Source organism: Etheostoma spectabile, chromosome 5 (genome assembly GCF_008692095.1).
Source record: "Etheostoma spectabile isolate EspeVRDwgs_2016 chromosome 5, UIUC_Espe_1.0, whole genome shotgun sequence".
NCBI lineage: Eukaryota > Metazoa > Chordata > Actinopteri > Perciformes > Percidae > Etheostoma > Etheostoma spectabile.
The window spans coordinates 17078052-17102700 of NC_045737.1; the positions used below are offsets into that span (position 1 = coordinate 17078052).

Here is a 24649-nt window from a genome sequence, read left to right on the forward strand (position 1 = left end):
ACCTCTTGAAGCTCATCAAGACAACACCAAGAGTGTAAAAAGCAGTAATCAGAACAAAGGGTGGCTGCGTGCGTGCGTGTGTGTGTGTGTGTGACACATGCCTCTAGGTTTTACTTCAATTAAAATAATGCCCATTATTAGCCCTCTTAAATTAGCTTTGCTTCACTTAAGTCCTAAATGAACTTTTTCTCATTTCAATTCTTAATTCAAAATTATGTGAAAATGCCAGTTCAAGACACAAGAATTAAAAAAAACCCCATTTAGATTAAAGTCAGAAAAAACTCCAGAGCCCACAAAGGAAGAAAAAAGAACATACGACACACAACAAAATACAGTCAGTCACACAGACACATCACAAATCAATCACATTGCACTTTTTAAGGGGTGAAATGTAAAATAAAAATACTGAACAAACACATGGTGGCTAGAAACGGTGTGCTGTAGGAGTGTAGGCGTCCTGTATGGGAGTGTACACACAGGCTAAATGTGAGTAAAAAAATTATGATAATCGTACCACCCCCCATCTTTCCTCCAAACATGTAAAAAGTGTTAGTTTTGCTCGTCACATATATGCCTGGAGAAATTGGTTAAAGCAGTGAGAACTTGACGCTAATATCGCGAGAGCGGACCCTCACGGCGGTGCCTGGGCGATGCGATGCTGTTGCTGTGGGTTTGATTGACAGGAAACATGTCGGTGTGGTGGGAGCGAACCGGGATGCAGCTGCTGCCAAGGGAGACAGGGAGTACCTGCATCAAATCCACACATCAACACCTTTAAAACCACCAGGCTTCCCCCCCCCCACCCCCCCTTCAATTCGTCTTCTGATAAACAGCTTCTCTTTTTTGAAACATCCATTTAAAACGAAGGGGCGCCCAATGGATGCTGTGGCTAACCGCGTCGTCCCGCTCGGTATCTTGACATCGTGTTTGATTTAGCCTACAACCAGAGACACCTTGATGAAACAGCAGGAACTACGAGGACTGTTGTTGCAATGGAGTCGACTCTCTCACGGCTCAAACCCCGTCTGTAAACCTACGAAATCTCGTTTCATGGCGTTTTGCAGGTTGCTCTGTTCCGTGGGCTTCTCCACATTTCTTTTCTGAATTCATTTTTGTTGTTTTTATTTTTATTTCTTAAATTTTTTTTTCAAAGTGCAAAGGGGAAATAACGACCACTGCTCGCAAAACTATGAACGAGGAGATGACAAAAAGCGAGGAGCAGCATGTTAGTTTGCAGAAAGCCTTGCAGCAGTGCGAGTTGGTGCAAAATATGATTGACATAAGCATTTCTAGTTTGGAGGGTTTACGGACCAAATGTGCCACATCCAACGACTTGACACAAAAAGAGATACGAACGCTGGAGGTAAGCACCATTTGAGCGAACTGACTCAATTTCTGCTGTGCATCTTCATCTAAATCTCTAGCCTACGGGGGGCTGATCACCGTCTGTTATATTTCTAGGCCACTATACTGTGCACATTTTTTAACGATAAACTGGTTTTCTGCTGTCGGTGTTGTCATTGCATACATGTGCACAGATTTAGGGTAAAGCCCACTGCTATCTGTCTTGTGCAGTGCAATAAACCAAGAGGCTCCGGGGCTGCAGTGGGCTGTTATAGACTTGCGCATTCTGCAGGTGGCGGGGAGAGAAGGTGGCTCTTCTCCATCAGAATATTATCTGAGGCAGCCGAGGCCTATAGGCAGCCCGTGTTTACCATCCATTACCAATATGCCAGTTTGGCGCATCTGTCCTCGCAGCGCATCCAGGCCCTGCCTGCTGTTATGCAAGGCGAGCAGATTACTGAAAGTGTTGCAAAAATATCGTTATCCGTTTAATTGGCCCGTGGGGTATTCCGTAAATTGCGTTACGTAATGGCCATAGGGCCTACTATCCCGGTGTTGTGGTTGAGATATCAGACTGTCTGTTTTTAGACCACTTAAACCAGTCCAACGCCCCCCACCCCCTCCCCTTTACCAATGAGAGACTGTTACGGGACATAAAAATGTCATAAAGTGCGATAAGTTCACTGAAAACTCACAATTGAGTGTTAAGGGCCTGTAAGAATGTTATGGCGATGCCTCGGGGGATTAAAACAAATACCATTAAGTGCGATAACGCCATACGCCATAAAGTCAGCACTGAGTATCTGTGTACCATCAACACAAAGTTAAGTCGCTGAGGGAATATAAGTGAAAGAAATTACATAACAATAAAGTAGACACTGGTGAGTGCCACACAATAACCCCAACCCCACAGAAATACGAGGCTATGTTGTAAAATATATCGCATGCTGTGTCTGAGCTATTAACTGAAGTTTGCAAGTGTTGCACAGGGCGTAATCCCAGAGGATAGAGAACTAATAGTAAGTAGGCTACAAATGTGCTGCCAGAAATGAGCAAGAGTATGAAGATACACGTTCCTTGAATGCCTTGTAAAGCATTGTGATTACTGGATTATTACTGAGATAAAGAGATGGTTGGGGTTGTAACTTTAACTTTTTTCCCAGATGAATCCTTAGCTTTTTTTAAAGTCAAAGTTAAGCCATACCTGGATATTATTATCAGTTTCTTTTTCCTTTTAGAAAATACACATTGGCAATCTTAAAACATAAATGTTTAGGATATGTGCAGACAGGGGCGTAGCACCATATTCTGGACCCTGTAGACATACGGGCCCTGAATACTCTGAATACTCAGGGTGTTGTAACTTTACATTTTGCCGATGGTTGTAGTCAGACTTTTTGGGAAAGCAGAGTGGGGTCTTTTTATTTTTGTCTCAACTTAAATTTGTATTTTTATATATTTCAGCCTTCCTTTGCAATGTTGTAAAAACTTACATAAACATCACAAGACAAAGGTTTTATTAATGTATTCTGTACATTATAACTTCAATTAAAAGAAGTGATAGCAATATACATTTGCAGTGACACCCATGTGGTTAAGGAGACCTTGCAGAGTTTTTGACAACTGTTGGTGCTGTAGATTGTTTTAATTTTTTTATGAGGCATGTTTTGTGTCACTTGCTCTACCAGACTGACATCCCACAAGCGCGAGGGGTGATGTGAAACTTATTTCTGGTGCCTGCAGAGGCCAGAAATGCAAGGCAGCAAAGACGAGAAAACAATTGCAAACTTGTATAGACAATACAAGTACCAAAACATTTATAAGTTATTTATCTGTTAATACGTAATCTATGGAATTGAATTTTGGGAACATAATGCATTGGGGGTATCTTAATACACCACAATAGTAAAACATCTGGTTTCACTTTTTTATACACACATGCACCTTAGAAATGTTGTGGCTCTGCATGGCTTCTGAAGAGTAAGCAACGTCAGAATTCTCTTCCATTTCATGGGCCTTTTTGAAATTCATAATATTTTCGGCCTCTTGATGAACATAAAGTCCAACATTCACTTTACCTTACCTCTGGGGTCTCCATCAACTCTTGAGAAATAAATATCTGTCCATTTAGCTTCGTTACATTCACCAGCTAGTTTTTGTATTGTCTCTCAGTTGTTTATTGCTGGGCAGGTAGCACGCAGGAGGCTTATCTCAATGCTGTTTGGCTAAAAAACAGATTCTGCAGATGGAAACTGGAGTTAGCTAGTTTAGAGCTTTTGGGCCTTTCAGTGTAAGAATATTGAATACAGTGGTTTACAAATGGTGTGTCAAACATCTTAGTACGTATGGTTCAGTACCACCACTGCTTCCAAGTAGTAATTCCCCAGTAGCCCTACAATTAATTGTCCAACTCCCTCTTTATAACGGTATAGAAGGCCATGAACCAGGGATGACTTAGATGTGTTGCATATACCCTAAAGCTTTAAATGAAGCCAATACAGCAAGTGATGCAGCAACACTTCACGTGTTCAACTGCAACCACAGAGTATTTTTCTATGTTGAAGTTTTGGTTTAATACTGATACACTCTTCACAGTAAACAAATTGTTTATGCTACTATAAGACTCTCACAGTGCTTGAAAAATACAAGAGTTTGGCAAAAGTTTTATTGAGTGCATGCCAAATCAGACCAAATAATAGAAACACCACCATGAATTGAGATCAGAGTGATATATTTTGGTAATCACATACTGTTGTGGGCTGCAATTCTTGTGTTGTAGAATTTAGGCCACAATCCCTTGTAAAAAAATAAATGTTTTAATACCAATACCACACCAATAACAAATACGGATATGGCTTGGGCTACTGCAGAAACTTGCTCTGGATGGTACTGCATATCAGCTTTTTGTATTATTGACTTTTGTTAGATTTTCCCAGCAGAAATTGAATGAAAACTAATATGTGAAATAAATGCTCAACAGAAAGAAAAAAACTATTAGAGATGCATTAGGACAAAGGAAAACAAACCTAACAGTTTATTCGCAAGAGAGAGCGCCGTCTAATCTTTTTCAAATCCTCTGTGTTGCAAAGTTGAGTTGCAGTCCTCTTGTTGTCCTAAAAGACAAATGAGTTGTCCACCAGGGTGTTTCTTGAGCATCACAATGACATCAGCCATACGCAAAGCCTTCCTCGTTAACCTGATCTGTATTGAGTGTGGTGTGTGTGTAGGAGATTCCTGTACAACAATTCTGTTTTACATCTCTATTATTAACCTAAAGGACCCAGATTGGGCCTCAGACACAATCTGTTCTGAGTCGTTGAGCACTGACCTTGCTTTAGACATAAGCTTTACTAAAAATAACAACCTATATCTTTACCTGGATCAAGTGTTGATACTGGTTCCCATTAATATAATTATGCGTTGTTGGTGGAATCCCTTGGATACACTGGAATGATCCACACATGATGAACAATTTTTCTTTTTAGGCTTTTATAGATATGCAGACACATGATGGAGTATGACATGTGATCCAATAATGTACTTCATTTAACAGAAAAGAAGGCAGGTCAAAACAAGTGATGTGTGTTACTAATTCTAAATGAAGTATATAAGACAGGATTTATGTTTATTTAAACAAGAAGTGTAGCATCAGCTTTTGTTTTTTACTTGCAAAGTGGAACCGTGGTATTTCTTACTGTAGCGTAGAAGCTTAAAGGGATCATGTTCGTGCTTGAAGCAAACTAGGACTAGTCTAAGGGCACAAGTGTTTCTACCTGTTCCGAGTGGCCACACTCAGAGGGTGTATGAAAATCCACCTGGTAAAGCCTTCTCTTGTCTGAAACAAACTGCATGCCATCCTGATCTTATACAAAATGGGAATACGGGTGCAAATGTTCGGACAGTCTCTCATTTAAGGCACTAGAATGAAAAAAAGAGTGAAGTTCAAACTCTACCTTACTTTGACCTGTGACCAATTGCTGTTTAGAGTGGGCATGATTGTCCCATTGTCCGTCTTATTCTTCTTGTAAGTTGATATGGTGAACTTGCTACCTGGCGTAAGTCTAGCATTCACTTTACTTTTTTCTCTGTTTTTGATCTCCTGAGGGAAACATTTGGCTTTTAAGCTGCTAAATGCTCCACTATGTTCATCATCCAGTTGCAAACTGTGTCTGTCTGCTGTTTAGTGCTGTGTAGGGAATGTACAGTGTGTTTTTAAAGCTTCTCTTCACTGAAAACAGTTGCCTGCTGTGGCTGAAGTGCACTACCAAATCATTGGAGTACAATTTTCACATGATTCTGCTTTAATACGGTTTATTGGTCTGACTCTTGTTGATCTGTGGACAATCACCCATGTCTAAAACCATTGTGTTCCCTTGCCATTGAACTTTGCCTTTATGTTAAACAGTAGCAATGAGATCATGATTTTATTTAGGTGTTTGGGCCTCTTCAGGTTTATGAATATGCCATCAGTTAATAATTATATACTGTAAATATAATTATTTAAATAATAAATGTCTTTGAGATCTAGCACCTTTGTATCAGTGTACTGAGCATGACCATTTTAATGTATACATACCAATTTGGTTATTTAATTACTAATTGTACTATTTATTCATCATTAACCCTCTGAGGTCAAAGGGCATCTTCTTGGATTCTCCTCAAAAGGGTATTTGCATATAACCTGATCCCCATATGTTTCATTTCAAAATGTTCAGAACAGCTTTAACGATAAAAAGCTTTCTTTATAGTGAAATTGTTCCAGAGCAATGTATAAAGACATAATTTGGCCCCAAAATAGAAATATTTCTCAAATGTCTTGTAAAAACGTTCCTACACTCAATTGGTTGGTGCTTGAAATAAGTTTACAAAAGTCTTGGGTTCACAAAAGTAGCGTAATATATGAATAAAATGGTAAATAAATGTCTAAAAGGAAATTTTGTGAAAAATCTCTTTTTGAGTAGGAGTGTTGTCAAACTTGCTGGTGGTCTTTTATACTCAGAGGGTTAAATACTACAGAATACTGCTGCTCAGTATTGCTAAATTTGGGTTCTACCAGTTAAGGAATTGCCCTTTTAAAGTACTAAATTACTTTTAGTTGTGCTCTCACCACTTTGGCTTTTTCAGTTTTTATTGTTTGAGAACATTAAAGGCGATGTAAGGTCTTTTTGATAAAGTTTTTCAACTTGACTTTTATATATATTTGTGGCTATTATTTTCATTTATTTTTGCCCATCCATTGTCCATGCAGTTTAAGACACAGGGTGTCATCTTGTTGCATTGATTGATGTTGTGAAAAAATACAAGCAGCATTATCACAGGGATTCTGCATGTTTAGCAGTCCGTGCAAGGGCAGAGACAGAAGGTAAAAATAAAGTGTTAAAAACATGGATCATTTTCAGCTTGTGGGGTGCTATTGTTAGCCTGCTAGCCCTAGCAGCTTATGCTTGTGCAATATGCACCTGCCCACAGTACAGGATGTTCAGTCCCTTTTGGTTTTCTCAACAGTAAGGGAGTAAAGTTTGCCTTGCCAAATCTGCCCCAACGGAGCTTTGGGATGGCGATGCGATCCCCTGACGTTATGTCAGGGGAATTAAACTCACACTGTTTTTTTCTTTGATGGCTGAGGAACGTTTGTGGGACTTTATGTGGACCAAACTGTAAGTGAGAAGACTATGTAAGACATGCAATAATACAGTCAAAGATATTTGACTTTTTCGATAAATAAATATGAGCATATCTGGCCCCTGATATGATTCTCATTTTCCAGTGTGGCCCTTAGTGAAAATGAGTTTGACACCCCGGGTCGGGACCAAAGTGGTAGACTGACTGACCCACACCTCAACAGACCGGTGTTACCATTGCGAGAGCCATGCTGCTTCAATGACTAAAACAAAATTTAGGATTAGTTCACATTTACATTTACAAATCTATGAGGGGGTGATTTTTTTGAGAACATAAACCTTGATAAAATAGAAGTATTGATTGATACTCTTTTTATTTTGCTCTCACTAATCATCCTATTTGCACTTGCACTGAATGGTCGTATGGCAAGATAGATTTTCAGTGGATGTACTAATACTACACTGTAAGAATAGTCTGCTACAAGTAATAGTCCTTGATTGTACATGTTACTTTAAGTTAAAGTATGCAAGTATCATCAGGAAAATGTTCTTAAAGTATTAAAAGTAAAAGTACTCCATGCAGATATATCCTCACATTTTGGAAACTGGAAACGATCAAAACAGTTCTGTGTTAGATTAGATTAGATTATACTTTATTTATCCCACGACGGGGAAATTCTGTCGTTACAAGTAGCAGCATAGCAGCAACAGCAAAAAACAAAAAAACAAAACAATAACACACAAACAAGTAAGCACGAAAGAAATACAAGGCAAGAAATACAGGCAAGAAATAGACAATGAAAATATGGTAGACTGAGTAAGTAAAATGCCGTCAAACAAAAGGAATTTTAAAGTGCGGTTGCCATGATAAGAGAAACAATATTGCGGTGTAAGTGACGTTAAAAATTAAGTTGAATGTGTAATTAGAGCAAAGAAGCAAGAGTCGGTAGCATAATTTAAATTATATTAACCTGAGACCATAAATATTGAAAAGTAAGTACTTGTAATAAAATAATATAAATAAGCTAATCATTTCAGTTATATTTTTGGGTAGTTTAATTTATAATAAAACATCATTTTATAAACAACATGTTTTGTGTGCAAAACATCTTTATTTGTAAAGTAACTAGTAACTAAATCTGTCTGATTAATGGAGTGGAGTACAAAGTAAAATATTTCTCTCTGAAATTGTAGAAAGTGGCATGTTAAGAACGGATTTAGGTAAAAAGTACCTCAAATTTGTAATTAAGTACAGTACCTGAGTAAATGTACTTAGTTACATTCCACTACTGAGACTTACAGATATTGTAAGACTATGTTTAGTAAAAAGTCAACAAATTTAGCCCGGTTAAATGTGTGCAGCCGGGTGCAGCTGCTGTAGGGGTTTCTGCCTTCAGAGGTGACTTGCGAGTCCCTCCCCCACTGGTTTCTACTTTGGTATGCACTGATTTAGGCTAGCAGTGTCTAGTTTCTAGCAATCATTTTGTAGGTGTATGTTTGGAATGAGGCCATTAAAATCTATCATACTTAAGTCTTTAAGCATCACGTCACCCACTGTGGGCCTTGGACATTATTCAAACATCATTTTAAGCAGACCAATTTTTTTCAGCTCAAAGTTTCTTCACTATGCTTGCTGTAAATCTTCTTTGCCATGTCATAGGAAGTAAGTACAGTCAAAACAAAACAAAATATCTTATATTCAATATATTAATTATTTACTCTGCAGTGTCACTAAAAAGACAAATCAAACGTGTAAAGATATACTGCATGTCATATAGTTTTGCAGAGATCTCATACTCTAATATTTGCTCATGGATGTTGTTGGCTGCTTGTCACATCACTGTGGCTGGGTTGGCTCAGTGGGTAGAACAGGCACACATATCTGGAGTTTATACCTTGATGCAAAGATACAGGGTTCAAATCTGACCTCTGACCTGTTTTAACAGCATGGGCAGAAAGGGACGTGTTTTAAGACTATTAAAGAGTTGTGAGAAAGCAAAATATAAGCAGTGGTTTAAATAGTATTCAGATCATTTTCTTAAGTAAAAGCAGAAATAACACAGTGTAAAGTGAACTAAATGAACTACATTATCAAATGTTAAAATACTCATAATGCAGAAGAATGGCTGCTGTGGGTGTCTTACATATTATATTATTATTACTGATGCATTAATGTGTAGGTAACATTTAAATTGCTGAGGGCCATGTTTGAGCTAAATACAGTGTGTTAGTTTAATCCATGATGAAAAACTGATTTTATGTGTTGTGTAAAGTGAGTAAATTAACAAGTAACTCTAGCTGTCAAAACTGTTTATTGGAGAGAAAATTGTTTTCCCATGAGATGAAGAATTCAGCAAATACTACCTAAAGTTATACTTAAGTACAGTAACAGTTGAGTATGTACTACAACAGGATGCCTTTGGGGGTTGTCCTGGATTCTGAGCTGGCTTGTTTGCATAAAATATATGTATTTGATAATATAAGCAGGGTTCAAAGTTAACTTTTGAACCCTTCTTTTAATAGATTATCATTGTTTTTTTGGCTGGTGAGTGAAGCAAATCTTGCATATCTTACCAGCATTTAGCTGGTAGATGTACTAATGTTGAAGCCTGAGTATAAGTATCGGTAAATAGTATAGTAGACTATGCTCTGCATTGTCCCTTGGCATGAAGGGGAAGTCCTTTAGTCATTTATTCAAGCCATAAACTAAAAGTTGTCACTTAATAAGGGGTCAGTCAGCATAAGAAATTCAGATTCAGCATAAGGAGTTCAGACTGACGGTGGAGGAGCAGAGAGCAGAGAAGAATGTATATTGATTATCAAATCTATTGTAATGCCATTTCCTGTCTGTGATGATTGATTTTACCAAATAGATTCACAGTAAGAATATATACAACATAAACACATGGTGACATTATTTATTATGATGTATTTTTATATGTATATGACTTACACAATTCGGATTCATGCCATGCATTACTATTATAATTTTATTGTTAATATCTTTAATTTTTTATGCATTAATTGAAGATCTGTTTAGATTATTTTGTGACCCCATGACACTAGAGTGAACCCAGCTCTGTCCCACCCACCAAGCACCCTGTCATTATCTTACTTCTCTAGCACAGGTTCACTGCCAGGTCATTGCACTGTCCTCCTTCTTACCAAGAAATAGCTCTTCAATTAGCAATACATTTTTAATAGAACAGTGTCATAAAGTTCATGACTTCACCAAGCCTTCGGTCTTTTGTCCATTGTTTTTGACATTGCCGATTGAAGCTACGCGTTGACTTTTTTAATTGTTCCTCTGGCTCCAAAAACAACCACCTCAGTTTTGTCTTTGTTCAATTTAAACAAGTTCTGGCACACCCAATTGTTAATTTGTTCAATGCACTTACTCAGTGTTTGTATTGGACCACAGTTCCCTGGTGATATGGTTATGTAAATGTGTGTTATGTCCGCATGATTATGGTAACTTATTTTGTTGGAAGGAGGCATATTTTAGATTTTTTACAGTTGCATAAATAATAAATAGGTCAAAGGTCAGTGTGAGCCCAAAAAAATTGTTGCCAAATCTGTCAAGATTGAGTGTCTTTCTCTCAAACTCTAGGAGGTATAGTTATTCCACAGGGGCCTAAAACATCTGTCTATGCTTTCTTAATTCATAACCTGCCTCCACTGTCCAAATAACAACTATTTAACCAAGGAAGTCCTAAACGTCTTTTGCGAGGGCAACAATGCCGTGATCGCAGCAGGAAAAGTTGCAGATAAAGAAAAATAGTAAGGTTTTGAAAAATCCACTGCAAAGATCTGTAAATAAGGTGGATACAATGTGGTTTGTGGTGTGGTTCAAATGGTGTTTGAACCACTTAAAGGTCCCGTGACATGGTGCTCTTTGGATGCTTTTATAAAGGCCTTAGTGGCCCCCTAATGCATCTGAAGTCTCTTTTCCAAAATTCAGCCTTGGTGCAGAATTACAGCCACTAGAGACAGTCCCACAGTGAGCTTTCCCTTGTATGTGCCATTTGTGAGTCTGTAGCTTTTGAGTAGGAGAGTGGGGGGGACAAGGTGGAGACTGGGGTGTGGCCTTGAACAACTGCCACTTTGCTTATTTGAAAGCCATGATGTCTCTCTCTCATGGGTGGGCCAAATTCTCTGCGCAGGCAAAGCAGAGGAAGGGGAGGTAACCTTGCTCCTTATGACCTCATAAGGAGCAAGAGTCCAGATTGCCCCATCTGAGCTTTCATTTTCTCAAAGGCAGAGCAGGATACCCGGGCTCGGTTTACACCTATCACCATTTGTGGCCACTGGAGGACCATAGCAAGCTGGGGGGGGGACTCATATTACTGTTAAACCTCATAAAGTAAAAGTTTCATGCCATGGGACCTTTAACGTCTCCTTCCTGAAGTAAAATCATGGTCACATGTAATAATAATAAACTAAATTTGCATTGCGCCTTTCAAGGACCCAAAGTTGCTTTCCAGGGCAAGGTAGAAAACAAAAACCCAGCTAAACAAAAAAAACAAACAACACAACACAAAACAAGAGCAAGTTTTGACTTAGTTTGACACTATCACTTCTTCCAAAATTGAAATTGGACATACAATTGAAGCGTCATGTATAATCAGTTTTTTTATAAAGATAAGCAAGCTTTTCAAATGCTACAAAAGCAGTCAGAACTTCAGTATTTGTTTTGTGTTTATGGATTTTGCGTCAGTGTTATATCAGTATACTGTTGAACCCCGAAAAGACCAAAAATGCAGGGCTATGTCCAGTTGTTGGTTTACTGTCTACACGTAGTGATGAGATCACTGTATATGTCCCTCTTGTTCTCAGGGGAAGTTGGTAAAGTACTTCAGCCGCCAGCTGTCCTGTAAGTGCAAAGTGGCCTTAGAGGAGCGCAGTGTCGAGCTGGAGGACTTCCCTCGCCTTGGCCACTGGTTCCGCATCGTCAACCTGAGGAAGGAGGTCACAGAGGTAAATATGTCTAGCCAGACGCTCATCTTGTCTCCCATAAATAACAATGTGAGAATGTTAGATATTATTGCTCAAATTTAAAATCTGGTTTCTGATAATGAATAGATCGGTGACAGAGACTGCCTTCTAACAAAATCTCCACTAGGTGTTACATTGTTGTGATATCTGATGAATGTGAAGGCTATATAGTATGATTTACATCATTTTCCTAATCATCAAACTATCTAGTGACTGCTTGTGTCTTTTATGGAAACATCTGCAGTTGTTGCGTGTTTTTCCATAGGTTTTCTCTTCAGGCATTTCCTTTATTTTTGTCTCCTGCCTGAAGTCACATGTGTTCACCGTTCACATTCTTTGCTAGAAAGTGATCACTAACTGGTCAAAACGGTTAACTTGAGTGTGCAATGTGTGTGATTTGTTTTTAGTTTAGTGTTTGCGTTTTCTGTTTTTAATTGATGAACTAAACCGTATTATTTTGGCTAATATTGATACCATGTAAGTGAGCCAGGGCATTTGCATGTCACCTTTTTCACTTTAGTATTTAGTCTTTTCTCTCTCAAGCCGCAGCAACCTCCTTTTCTGAATGTTATAGCCTCTGCAGCAGCGTTTTAAGCTGCAGTTCCTCTAAAGGCCGCTAGAAGCCAGCTTCAAGAAAACTTGTCAACTTGTCTTTTAAAATAAAAATGTCAATCAAGTTTTTCCACAGAATTTTACACATTAAATAGTTAACATCAAATCTTCTAATGTGTGTTTTGCTTTGAGAAATAATTGTTCCATTAATGAGCCATTTAAGCTTTCCAGGCATTTTTACTTGATAAGCAGGTGTCTCAGCCCATTACAGTCAGCCAAGGGGGTTGCAGCTTTTTTGGCTTTAAAATGTAGGTGTGTTTCTTTTGTGGCAAGAGATAAACCCAAATTCATACATTAAAAGCTCAAAAGACAAGCCAGTGTTATTACAGTCCATCACCTCTTTCCATTCTTAACTGACAAACTGACTTAACTGATAAACATAATCACTGAAAACATAATAAATAATAATAAATAATATAAGTAGTGATGGTCAAATGAAGCTTCGCAAACCACTGTGTTTTATTTCTGAGCTCACTAGATGGCGCTCTCTGTTCAAAGAAAAAGGTTAAAGGAATGACAATTCAGTTTTCAACCCTTAGTTGAACAGAGAGCGCCATCTAGTGAGCTCAGAAATAAAAGACAGTGGTTTGCAAAGCTTCATTTGACCCTCACTAAATATAAGATGTATAAACTGCATTGGAGGCTGCCAAAGTGCTTCTTTAACGGTAAACCATGCAATCCATGTAATAATATAAGATCGTAACCATGTATATATCTGTCATGTGTTTGCATAATGTGTGTTTTGCAGGAGATGAGCCCAGGTGAGGTAACCCTGGAGGGCCTGTTGGAGATGAGCGAGGAGCAGGTGTGTGAGCTGCTGCAGAAGTTTGGTGCCAACGAAGAGGAGTGCGCTCGACTCAATGCATCCCTCTCCTGCCTCAGAAAGGCCCACCAGCTCGGTAAGGGTCCACCCAAAACACACAGAGATGCGCTCACACAGAGACACAGAACCACCTTGCATTTTTTGTCACACAGCCAACGTCTCCTTACTATGCGCTAGCTGCCTGTCCCCTTAACACACTGTGAAAAGACGCGGTCTCTGTAGATTGCCCAGGGTCTACAAACGGCAACAAATACAAGAAGAATTTGGGAGTGGGGGTTGGGGGGTTGAAGGGAAGGAGAGGGGACGGGATGAGGAGGAGGGAGGGGAGACCTAGCCTCGGTTTTGTTTGAAAATACTTCAAACATCAACAAGAAGTCCCGTCACCCAACATCGATTAGAGCACTTTTAACGGTCAAATCAATGAGGACACAAAAGATTAAAAACACAACGTAGTCTTCAGACGGTAATCATACGGGGTAATTATCTTGTAATGTTCATGACCTCTTTGTCTCCATAGCTAAATGCCGCTAAAGTCACCGGGGGGCACCATTTTGTAAACATAACCATACAGAAAATACAGAGAGAATTGTGTCGAGCTGAAAGTCTTACTTAGCTTTGTAGCAACTCATTTGGCAATGGATTGAATGCAACAGGTGTTCATTTATTATAAAATGATTGCGCACTAAAGCTTTAAACGTCCTTTAGAGTTTTCACCATTTCCCGATACTGTGTGTAAAGTTACATTCCCAACTCATTTGAAATGTAGTTTTCTCTAATAAACTTCTGCCTAGCTTGAAATGCTCCGCCATGCGCACAAACAAAGACACTCTATATGAGAAGACTTTTTTTTAGGTAAGTGGAGCGTACTGTGTGTAATCAGCCATTAGAAAAAAACAAAGAAACAATCTCACTCTATAGAATGTATATGTTGTACAGTGCAAAAATTAATGCTAGCAGTAATGTTATCATGATAAACCAGCTAAACTTCCGGTTGTTTCACTCTAAAACAAAAATCGTACATGCAGTATTTAACTTTGACATTCATCAAAAACATGCCATACATTTTATTAGATTGTTTCTTCTATTGATACTGCCATTGATTGCCATCAATTTATCTTTTCAGGATGTTAAATACGGGCTGAAATATGTCCCAACAGAAACTGAATTTGAATAATTTATATTTGAATTTGAATTGCTAAACTTGAATAAGTGCATTGAAAAACTGAATTTGAATCACATAATTTGAAATTGGATGTACCTGGATGTCTTTGACGGTAACTTGAAATTGAATCTTGTGAACTGAATTTGAATTGTGAGAACTGAATATAAAGATATTTAGAGTTGAATTTTCATTGATAATCATATTTTATTGGATTTCAGTTCCAAACAAATACATTCAACTTCAAACTATACTATTCAGATTCAGTTTTTCATTGTAATTATTCAAGTTTATCAATTCAAATTCAAATATAAATGATTCAAATTCAGTTTCTGTTGGCACATATTTCAGCCCATAGTTAAAATCTTGTGTCTTGCTTGAGGTAGACAATACAATATAGAGAACACTCAATCACAATTACAAGGGCCATTTTTCATCTTTTATATATGTATATATAATATATAACAATATTGTTATTTTTCATACATTCACATTATATACAGTATATACTGTATATATACAGTATATACTATATATATATATATATATATATATATATATATATTTATATATAGTCATTTTATATTTTTCATGGCATTTTATGCTTTTGTTAGACAGTGGAGAGCAGACTGGATATAAGAGGACAGAGATAGGCCGACATGCAGCAAAAGTTTCCAGCTGGACTCAAACTAGTGTCCTAAACCTATAGGCCACTGGTATGCAACTAATAGTAACTTATTTAATTTCATTTTGTAACTAAATTCTTATAATTGTTTTTCACAACAGGTGTGTTTACTTGTCCTCTGGGCCTGATTTCCCAACAATATTTCTTACGAAGTCTTTACTTTTGGCGGTCAACTTGCAAATCTTCGACGTTGGCAGATTCTTTAACTTGACAATATTTTGTTGAGAAACAAATAATGTGAGTTTAAATATGACGTATTACTTATGTCAAATATCTGCAATTAGTTTTTTATGTAAACAGGTAATCAATCTAAAAAATCTATAGAATGGTTCAAAAACTGGCTTGCAGTGATGTTAATATTTGCAATTTGTAGCTAATGAGCCACAACATAGGGTGTAGTGATGCACAGTAAAGTAGCAGGAGAAGGACTCTTTTTTACATCCTATACAATATTCAGCAGGAACCGACAATTACCTCATTATCCGGCCCTATGACATGTGTATACATAAGGTGTGTGAGATGCATTTTGCCTTTTTTTTTTATGAATTCAGTAAAAGAGAATTGTTTTGTAGATAGAGATGATGAGATATACAGTAGCTGCCTTTTATCATGTGTGTATCTATTACTTATCAACAGTGTTGTCTGTAGCCACAGTGTACAATAAAGACTAACCCTAACAATGACGGGGATGACAAACCAGGTAAAACAACAAATTAAACCCTACAATAAATAATATAAGGTGTATAAAAAATATAAAATCAATGATATTTATATTTTGATAACATATACAGTACATGATAGGTGCAATAGGAGCACGAGGTGACACATATGACACTAATCATCAATTATCAATTAATTATCTATAATAAGATTATGCCATATCATAAATATAGTATTATCACTATATATAGTGGTCAGTGTTCAGATTATTGTGTTTGTGTAAATGATATTAAAAAAGAAAGCTTTGTAATACATGGAAGTTGCAACAAAGAAATAGTTTATTAGTGATCTGTGGCATTATCTTTGAATTCTTCATGCCCTCACCAAAACCCTTGTGTACATTTTTTATGCCTTTATTAATGTACTTTAAAAACGAGACAAGAATTTACAGCGGTCATCACTTGTAGAATGTAAGAAAAATGCAACCTAATTTCTGATTTCATTTAGAAAACGTTACCTTAATTAACTCAGAATTCATTAAGTCAAAAAACATACATATATATATATATATATATATATATATATTATATGCTAGTTAGTTTTGCTGTGGTGTTAATTCACTGCCAGTCCAAGAGATAACGGGGTGTCTTATTCAATTTCATAGCATTTGGTTTTGAAATAGTATTGAGTAAAAGTTGACATATTCCAGTCTGTGATGATCCATCAACATTCATTCCTTTAATTTTAGTCTAAATAATCTTAATTTCTGCTTTTCTAACTCAAACCTTAGGTATAATTTCCTATGAATGAGGTTTATTGACCATAAATTCCAAAAATAACTGTAAAACTAAAGTTAATAAGTCAAACAAAAGTGACAACCATAGAAAAAAAGTGTCAAAAGTGTTGAAAAAAGGGATAGAAACATAAAAAATAAAATAAAATAAAACAAAGATAAAAACACGATAAAAAGCGTTAAAAAAAAAAGTGTTGATTTTCAATTTTGACAGGAAGACAACACAGGGGTTAAATACACACCATGCCCAGTATGTTTGTGTGTCTATAGGTGGCACTGTTTTCTTCATATATTTAGCCCAGAATCAACTGAAACTACTTGTGAGGCAAACAATTCCTGTTTTTTCAGAAATAAGACACCTGTTTAGAGCAACAGCTTTCATTATGTCATTACTATGGTATAATGCATCATTATTGCAACAACCATTGATAGCAATTTAAAATATTTGTGGGGTGTTACATTAAATGCCTGTGTAATGCATTCATGTGATCATGTAAAAGAATCTGTGAAGACTTATGCAAAGCAAATAACCATGTGTTTGCCTAAAGAAGTCAGCAAACCTTCTGTCTTGGCAAAATGTCAAATTTGAAGCAGAAAATACCATGTATGATTGTCTTTTTGCTCTTTTGACATAATTTGAAAACTGCACCACTTCTTCTTTACAGTAGTTGTTTAATTGGTACTGTATCATAATGTATTCATTATTAGATTTTTTTTACCAGTTAGGATTGACAACTTTTTCTTTACATTTTTATTAGTACAGGGACTTATATATATCTATATATCTATATCCATATCTATATATATATATATATATATATATATATATATATATATATATATATATATATATATATATATATATATATATATATATATATATATATATATATATATATATATATATATATATATATATATATATAACTTGAGCAGAGCTTTAATCAGCCCGAGGACATGCATGGCCTTTTGAGAACCATTAAATGTACGTATAGTATATATTCTATTATCCTGCAGTGATGCATGGGTTTTCATCCACCCACTGAGTCACATGTATGTACTGCAGAAAATAACACCAAGTTGCTATTGTAGGTGTTAAAACCTGTAGACTCATAAGTTTTTGTTTATCCCTGCTTTAAATAAAGTTTCTTTTCTAGTGAAAATGTAATTTCCCATCTAGTTTTTCAGGTTTGCCAATCCTTTCTTTGAATTTCAAGTTTCTGAGCAGTGCATTGTCAATATGTAGTCAAATCGATTTGCAGATCAATGGTTATTTAGTTTTTCTCTAAAAGACAAATAAACTCCGTGTTGGGCCACCTTATCTGGTTTAAGGGTTGGTACTGTATATGAAGCCTTTGTCCAACTGCTCCTCTACAACAAAGAAAATACAGTAGGAATACCTTCTTACTTCTTACAGCTAAGAAACTTGAAATAGAAAACTCAGTGATCTGAATTCTTAATGGTCTCCGGTTTTAATGTAACATTATAACGCCAGTAAAAGCTTCCACTTGCCACATGGAACTACAAAAAGCAGCTCTCTAAATATTTGCCTTTGTTGATGTACTGTATGTTCATGTGCACATGTTGAGCTACATTGAACAACATTATATTTTATTGAGCATTTATAAAGCTGCAGCGGTTTATATAAATGGAAATGTTGCCCACAAAGTAAATAAATGACTGCATTTATATAGTGCTTTTATCCAAAGCACTTTACAATTTGCCTCTCATTCTCACACACACACACACACACACACACACACACACACACACACACACACACACACACACACACACACACACACACACACACACACACACACACACACAAACTGCTGGCAGCGAGCTACCATGCAAGGTGCTGGCCTGACCATCGGGAGAAATTTGGGGTTCCGTGTCTTGCTCAAGGACACTTTGGCATGTGGGGAGGAGAACCTGGGGCTCGAACTGATAACCCCCACTCTACCTCCTGAATACAATACTTGCAATATGTGTAAAGATGGTCAAAAAGTATTTGTTTTTTGTGGCTTTTACAAACAGTGAGGACTTGCTAAAGAATCTGCTGTGTACTACAAGGGCATTGCTTTGTTTCATGTTGCCCACCAGGTGGTGGTACAGACCGCACTTTGTTTTCAGTCTGTTAGGTCAAAGCTTTTGCATTGACACAAATGAACCAGAAGGGGGCAGTAGATCATCACAGAAATTGTAAACCTGTTTGATAACATATTTGTTTCTCCTTCACTCCCAATTAAACACACACACGCACACGCACAGACACTGTTCTCTAACAGATGTCCTTTTAGATGGAAGGCTCTGCTGAATAATTAACCAAATTAACTTGATGAGTAGTGTTTCTTCAATGTGCCCTTAACAAAACTGTGCTATATTAAAATAGGGTTTTATAAGAGGAGGTTTAACTTGGCTTTTCTCCAAACATTTTTTTATGTAATGAATAAGGATTCAGGGATATAGACAAGCAGGTCTTTTACAAATCCAGGCTCTTTGTGATTCTGCAGGTATTCAGCTATGCTCTCAAAACATTCACACCTCTTTGTTGCTTGTTTGTCAGACCACTGGAGTTGCTCGCCACCTGTGCGCTTCTCTAACCTTCTTTTCTGTATCATCGGCTTCATTGGGAATGGAGGCGGATGTTGTCCAAAAAAACAGCCAGACAGGCAGCATCCCCTGGTCAGGGAGGTCCCAGCCGCCCCCTGCCTCAGTCCAGCTGGGTTCAGACCAGTCAGACTTTTTGGAAACGAGCTCTCTTTTGCCGTCACTGTCTAGGACTTTGGCTATGTGCACACTGCATCTAATTCTTTTTTTTTTTTTTTTTTTCCTCCATGCCAGGTGTAAATATTCATTTCTAATCAGAAATGGACATGGTAATAACTAAATAATATGTAATTTACTTGATATATACAGATGTATACTCTTGAACTTTGTATCCTAATGCTTAATTGCAAGAGTCCCAGACCCTCCCTCACATCCAGGGGCAAAACGTAGCTATGACCAGCCTTCCTGCTGAAACTAAAGCATGGGCTTCTTGCTTCTTAACATAAATTAAATGAAATTTGTCCTTTTGTTAACTGTCTTCTGCCCAAAGCCCCCAACCCATTGCCCTCTCACTACTGGCCTGAAATAGTGAAACACTGTAAGAATGATTTGGTTAACAACAGCTCGTTCCTGTAGCAGGTGTGGAATTTGCTGGAAAATGATTGATTGCTCAGTTGTTATCAAAAGAATGGAACATGGTAACCTTTGTCTCTGTTAAATACCGGTCAGATGTGAATGGCCTTCCTGATCTTTCTTCGTTGACCCATTCAGTTGCTGTCCATGGTCTTTGACCTTTTATAGTGTTCCTTACATTATTAAATATCATGTTCCAGTTTCCCCCACAGGGGAGTTGCTACGCTTTCATTTTATGGATATTTTTTTTTTCTACATTATGTAATCAGCATTGGTGGATTGGAATGGTAGTGCTGTACTTTTCATATATTTATGGATAAAATAATTAAACGGCTGGTTTAATCAGAGTTTAACGGGACATGCAATAGGTGCATATCAAGGAGAGCCCCCTCCCTCTTTGTGCCGTAGAAAGCACGGCCTGCTGAATTTACACACTGCAAACTTTGAATTCAAACAGATTGTTACAGATTATATATTATAATTCCTCCCAAGTTATAACTGTTGTAGGAATATTGAATGTAAAAGCCACAGCATTGACCAGCATAATTGGAAATGGGTTAAAGATCATGAAGGCAATTTACATCTTACCTCAAAAACCATCTTTGAACAGAGATATGGGTTAGGATCACATATACGACCACATGTACAAAGTGTTATAGGGGCCAACATTAGCCAACTCCATCCACTAGAAAAGAGGATGTGGTTGAAAGCTCTGTAAAAAAGCTAGTATGTTAGGTATGCACTGGTACTTTCAAGGGTTACATTTCGTATGGACAAGGAACTGCCAGCAGCTACTTTCAGAATTTACCTTGAAGGTTTAGGCTGTTTGTGTCTTTCACTTTGTTTGTTTCATTTCTTCACTGTCTACCTTTTTTCTACCTTTTTCTGTCATCCTGCTTGTTATTTGTCAATCTATTCTCTTCCTCTTCTCTTTTCCCATTGCCTTAACCATACTTCCCTCCCTCATTCTCCCACCCCCTTTCCTTCTCTGGCTCTCAAAAGGAGGGTCTGGTGACATAGAGCCACTAATGGGCTCTCTTAACAGAGGGCTGGCTAAGCTGTGTGAATGCACCACAGCAACACCACCACCCCACAGAGCGGAGAGAGGCACTTTCAGTCTAGAGAAATACATGCTGTGCGGCAGCTTTCTTCATATTCTTAACCAGATGGAGCTTGGAAAGGGAGAAATGTCATAGCTTTATAACACAGCCACATTTGCACATCTGTCTGTGGGATTGTGCAAGTAACTGTGTGTCAGTAAGTACACATGCAAGAGTAGAAGACTTGTATGTGTTCTATTTGGTATAGGCTTCGCCCTCTAAGGCTATTGCTATTGGGATTATCCCTTCGCGCTTGCGCAGTCGTGAAGATTTTCTTTCCCCGTTGCATCTCTTTTGCCGTCGGATCCCCCCCACCGCCGTCGGTTACCCACCCCCCGCTGTGAGTCCTGCCTCCTCTCACACAGGCTTGGGGAGACCCACTGCGTCTCTCCCTGTCTATGGAACGACCAGGGGCACCGCTTCGATGGTCTTCCCCTCTGCCACAGGCGGCTCTACCTTCCACCGCTAGGGCTCTCTTCCTAGATCTGCCAGACATTGCGCTCTCGGCTGAGCCTCCAGCCCCTGCCCGTGGCCTCTTAAGTGGTACGGCCAGGAGCCGCTGTCCAAACGAGCCCCACACTCCGGAAGAACTTCCCCAGAGCTAGCCACGGAGATTGGCAAAGCTATGACCGCCATCCTCACCAGCGCAAAATCTGGCTCCACATGTCGCAGCTACCCAAGGAGGTCAAACGCAAGCTCCTGTACGGCCCTATAGCTCCCGAAGGAATATTTGGGCCCCTCATACAGACAGCAACGTCCCACCTTCATCAGGTGGCCGAGGAAGTGGAGCGGCTATGGAGGCTCAGTTCACTCACAATGAGCGGTGTCGAGCAGGCATCCTTCTCTCCCAAACTATTCCAGCGGGATGAGGAAGACGCTGACCCAGTTGCAGCTCCCGCCCCACACGGTGGCGACTGTCAGCCCTTTTGACATGGCCCTACCATGGGCTGGGCAACAAGATCACACGTCTCACTCAGCGGCTGAATGGGCTTTATGCTCCTTGCTGACCATGTCAATAAACAACGCACAACATAGGTGCGCCCACACACAGCATGGAAAAGCCTGACACACAGGGATTCATGGATGTCAAAGCTTATCACACGGGGCTACTCATTCCAGTTTGTTTCACCCCCGCCTCGCTTTGTAAGTGTGTTTGAGAGACCAATGTCATCCCAAGCAGAGACAGACGTCAGAGCTAGAAGAGCTACTGACAAAAGGGGCCAATTCCAGCCAAGCTGTCAGGGCCAAGGCAGGACGCACTCTGTACTGTCTTGCACCACGCCACATGCAACAGTGTAAGTCCTTTTTTTGATACTTCTCCTGGGCATGATGTCTGCATGTCACATTGTAGTCCCCCTGGGTCTCCTCCACATAAGAAAGAGGATAGTTTTTTGCACACCTTCTGGTCTGAAGGGGGTCAGACAACAGACATCCGCGGTGCGCTCTCTTACACCACAATGGGAATTAGCCCTGGTGCTTCGAGACCTGGGAAGCCTCTTCTCGAGCCTCTGGCCCGAGCCTCTTTCAGGTTGCTTTCACTAAAAATGGCACTTCTCCTCGGCCTCCTCGGCTCCTCTGTCAGCAGAGTGATTTACAGTGGGGCTTGAAAATTTGGGCACCCTAGGTAAAAATGTGTATTAATGTGCATAAAGAACCCAAGAAAAGATGGGAAAATCTCCAAAAGGCATAAAATGACAGATTAGACATTCGTACAATATGTCACAAAAAGTTAGATTTATTTCCATCATTTACACTTTCAAAATAACAGGAAACAAAAAAATGGCATCTGCAAAAGTTTGGGCACAATGCAGAGTTTATAGCATCCACCCCCTTTGGAAAGCTGAGACCTGACAGCGTTGTGGATTGTTCTCAATCATTGTCTGGAAAGACCAGGTGATGTCAATCTTAAGGTTTTAAATGTCCAGACTCATCTGACCTTGCCCCAACAATCAGCATCATGGGTTCTTCTAAGCAGTTGTCTAGAAAACTGAAACTGAAAATAGTTGACGCTCACAAAGCAGGAGAAGGCTATAAGAAGATAGCAAAGCGTTTTCAGATGCCAATAGCCTCTGTTCGGAATGTCGTTAAGAAATGGGAGTCATCAGGAACAGGAAGTTAAAGCAAGATCTAAAGACCAAGAAAAATATCAGACAGAACAGCTCGCAGGATTGTAAGGAAAGCAAGACAAAACCCATGTTTGACTGCACAATCCATACAGAAAGACCTGGCAGACACTGGAATTGTGGTACACAATTCCACTAAAAAGAGATACTTGTACAAATATGGTCTTCATGGAAGAGTCATCAGAAGAAAACCTCTTCCACGTCCTCACCACAAAAATCTATGTTTAAAGTTTGCAAATCAACATATAGACAAGCCTGATGCATTGTGGAAACAAATTCTGTGGACCTATCAGGTTAAAATAGAACTTTTTGGCCGGAATGAGCAAAGGTACGTTTGGAGAAGAAAGGGCACAGAATTGAATGAAAAGAACCTCTGTCCAACTGATAAGCATTGGGGGGATCAATAAAGCTTTGGGGTTGTATTGCAGCCAGTGGCACAGGGAACATTTCATGAGTAGAAGGAAAAATGGATTCAATAAAATGTCAGCAAATTTTGGACGCTAACTTGATGCCATCTGTGAAAAAGCTAAAGCTAAAGAGAGGATGGCTTCTAAAAATGGATAATGATCCTAAACACACCTCAAAATCCACAGGGGATTTCATCAAGAGCCGTAAACTGAAGGTTTTGCCATGGCCTTTACAATCTCCTGACCTCAACATAATTGAAAATCTATAAATAGACCTTAAAAGAGCAGTGCCAAAGTGCCCAGAAATTTCAAAGAACTGGGAGACTTTTGTAAGGAAGAATGGGCAAAGATACCTCAAACAAGAATTGAAAGACTCTTGGCTGGCTACAAGAAGCGTTTACAAGCTGTGATACTTGCCAAAGAGGGCAGTACAAGGTATTAACTCTACAGGGTGCCCAAACTTTTGCGGACGACATTTTTTTGTTTTCTGTTATTTTGAAAGTAAAAATGATGGAAATAAATTCTAACTTTTTGAGACATATTATACGAATGTCTAATCTGTCATCTGATGCCTTTTGGAGATTTTTCCATCGTTTCTTGGCTTCATTATGCACATTAATACACATTTTTACCTGGGGTGCCCAAATTTTTGAGCCCCACGGTCAGTTTCAATGTCTTGCCTCTCCATTACCCCAATTTTCCACAGGATAGGTAAGGGCTGCGGATCGGCTCTGCTGCGTGACAGCTCTGTGCTCTGATCAATACCCACCAAGTCCAGATTTGTTGCGGAATGGCTGCGGCCATGATTGACAGCTCGAGTCTCGAGGACCCACGAGATCTCACAAATTCATGTAGAAAAGAACCACAAAACAAACAACATTATGTTTCCATCCAGTGGAATAGAGAGGAAACAACTCTCTGCTGTGTTTTTAAGGTGTACTTCAGGGAAATGTGATCCGCCGTGAGCACCATCTATTTTCTTTTGAAAATTAACCAGATGTTTTATTTGTTTCTGTGCTCGACCTCCTGTCCCGCACTATCTGCTTTGTGCTGAATTGCTGCGGAGCTCTCCGGCATCTGGCAAAAATAGAAGCTCTGCTTATCTACTCCGGAGGGCTGCAGATTGCCGGAGCTGGGATGC

General features: G+C 38.7%; 1 protein-coding gene across 2 annotated transcripts in view; it reads left to right on the plus strand.

Moving 5' to 3' along the window:
• Nucleotides 1–627: 627 nt before the first annotated feature.
• ksr2 (kinase suppressor of ras 2) overlaps nucleotides 628–24649 on the plus strand; it is a 101126-nt gene continuing 77104 nt past the window's right edge. For both annotated transcript variants that reach the window (XM_032515195.1, XM_032515196.1), the window contains exons 1-3: nucleotides 628–1363; nucleotides 11802–11942; nucleotides 13321–13471. In XM_032515195.1, coding sequence (XP_032371086.1) covers nucleotides 1190–1363; nucleotides 11802–11942; nucleotides 13321–13471 — 466 coding nt within the window. In that variant the 5' untranslated portion in view covers nucleotides 628–1189. The remainder of the gene's footprint in view (nucleotides 1364–11801; nucleotides 11943–13320; nucleotides 13472–24649) is intronic.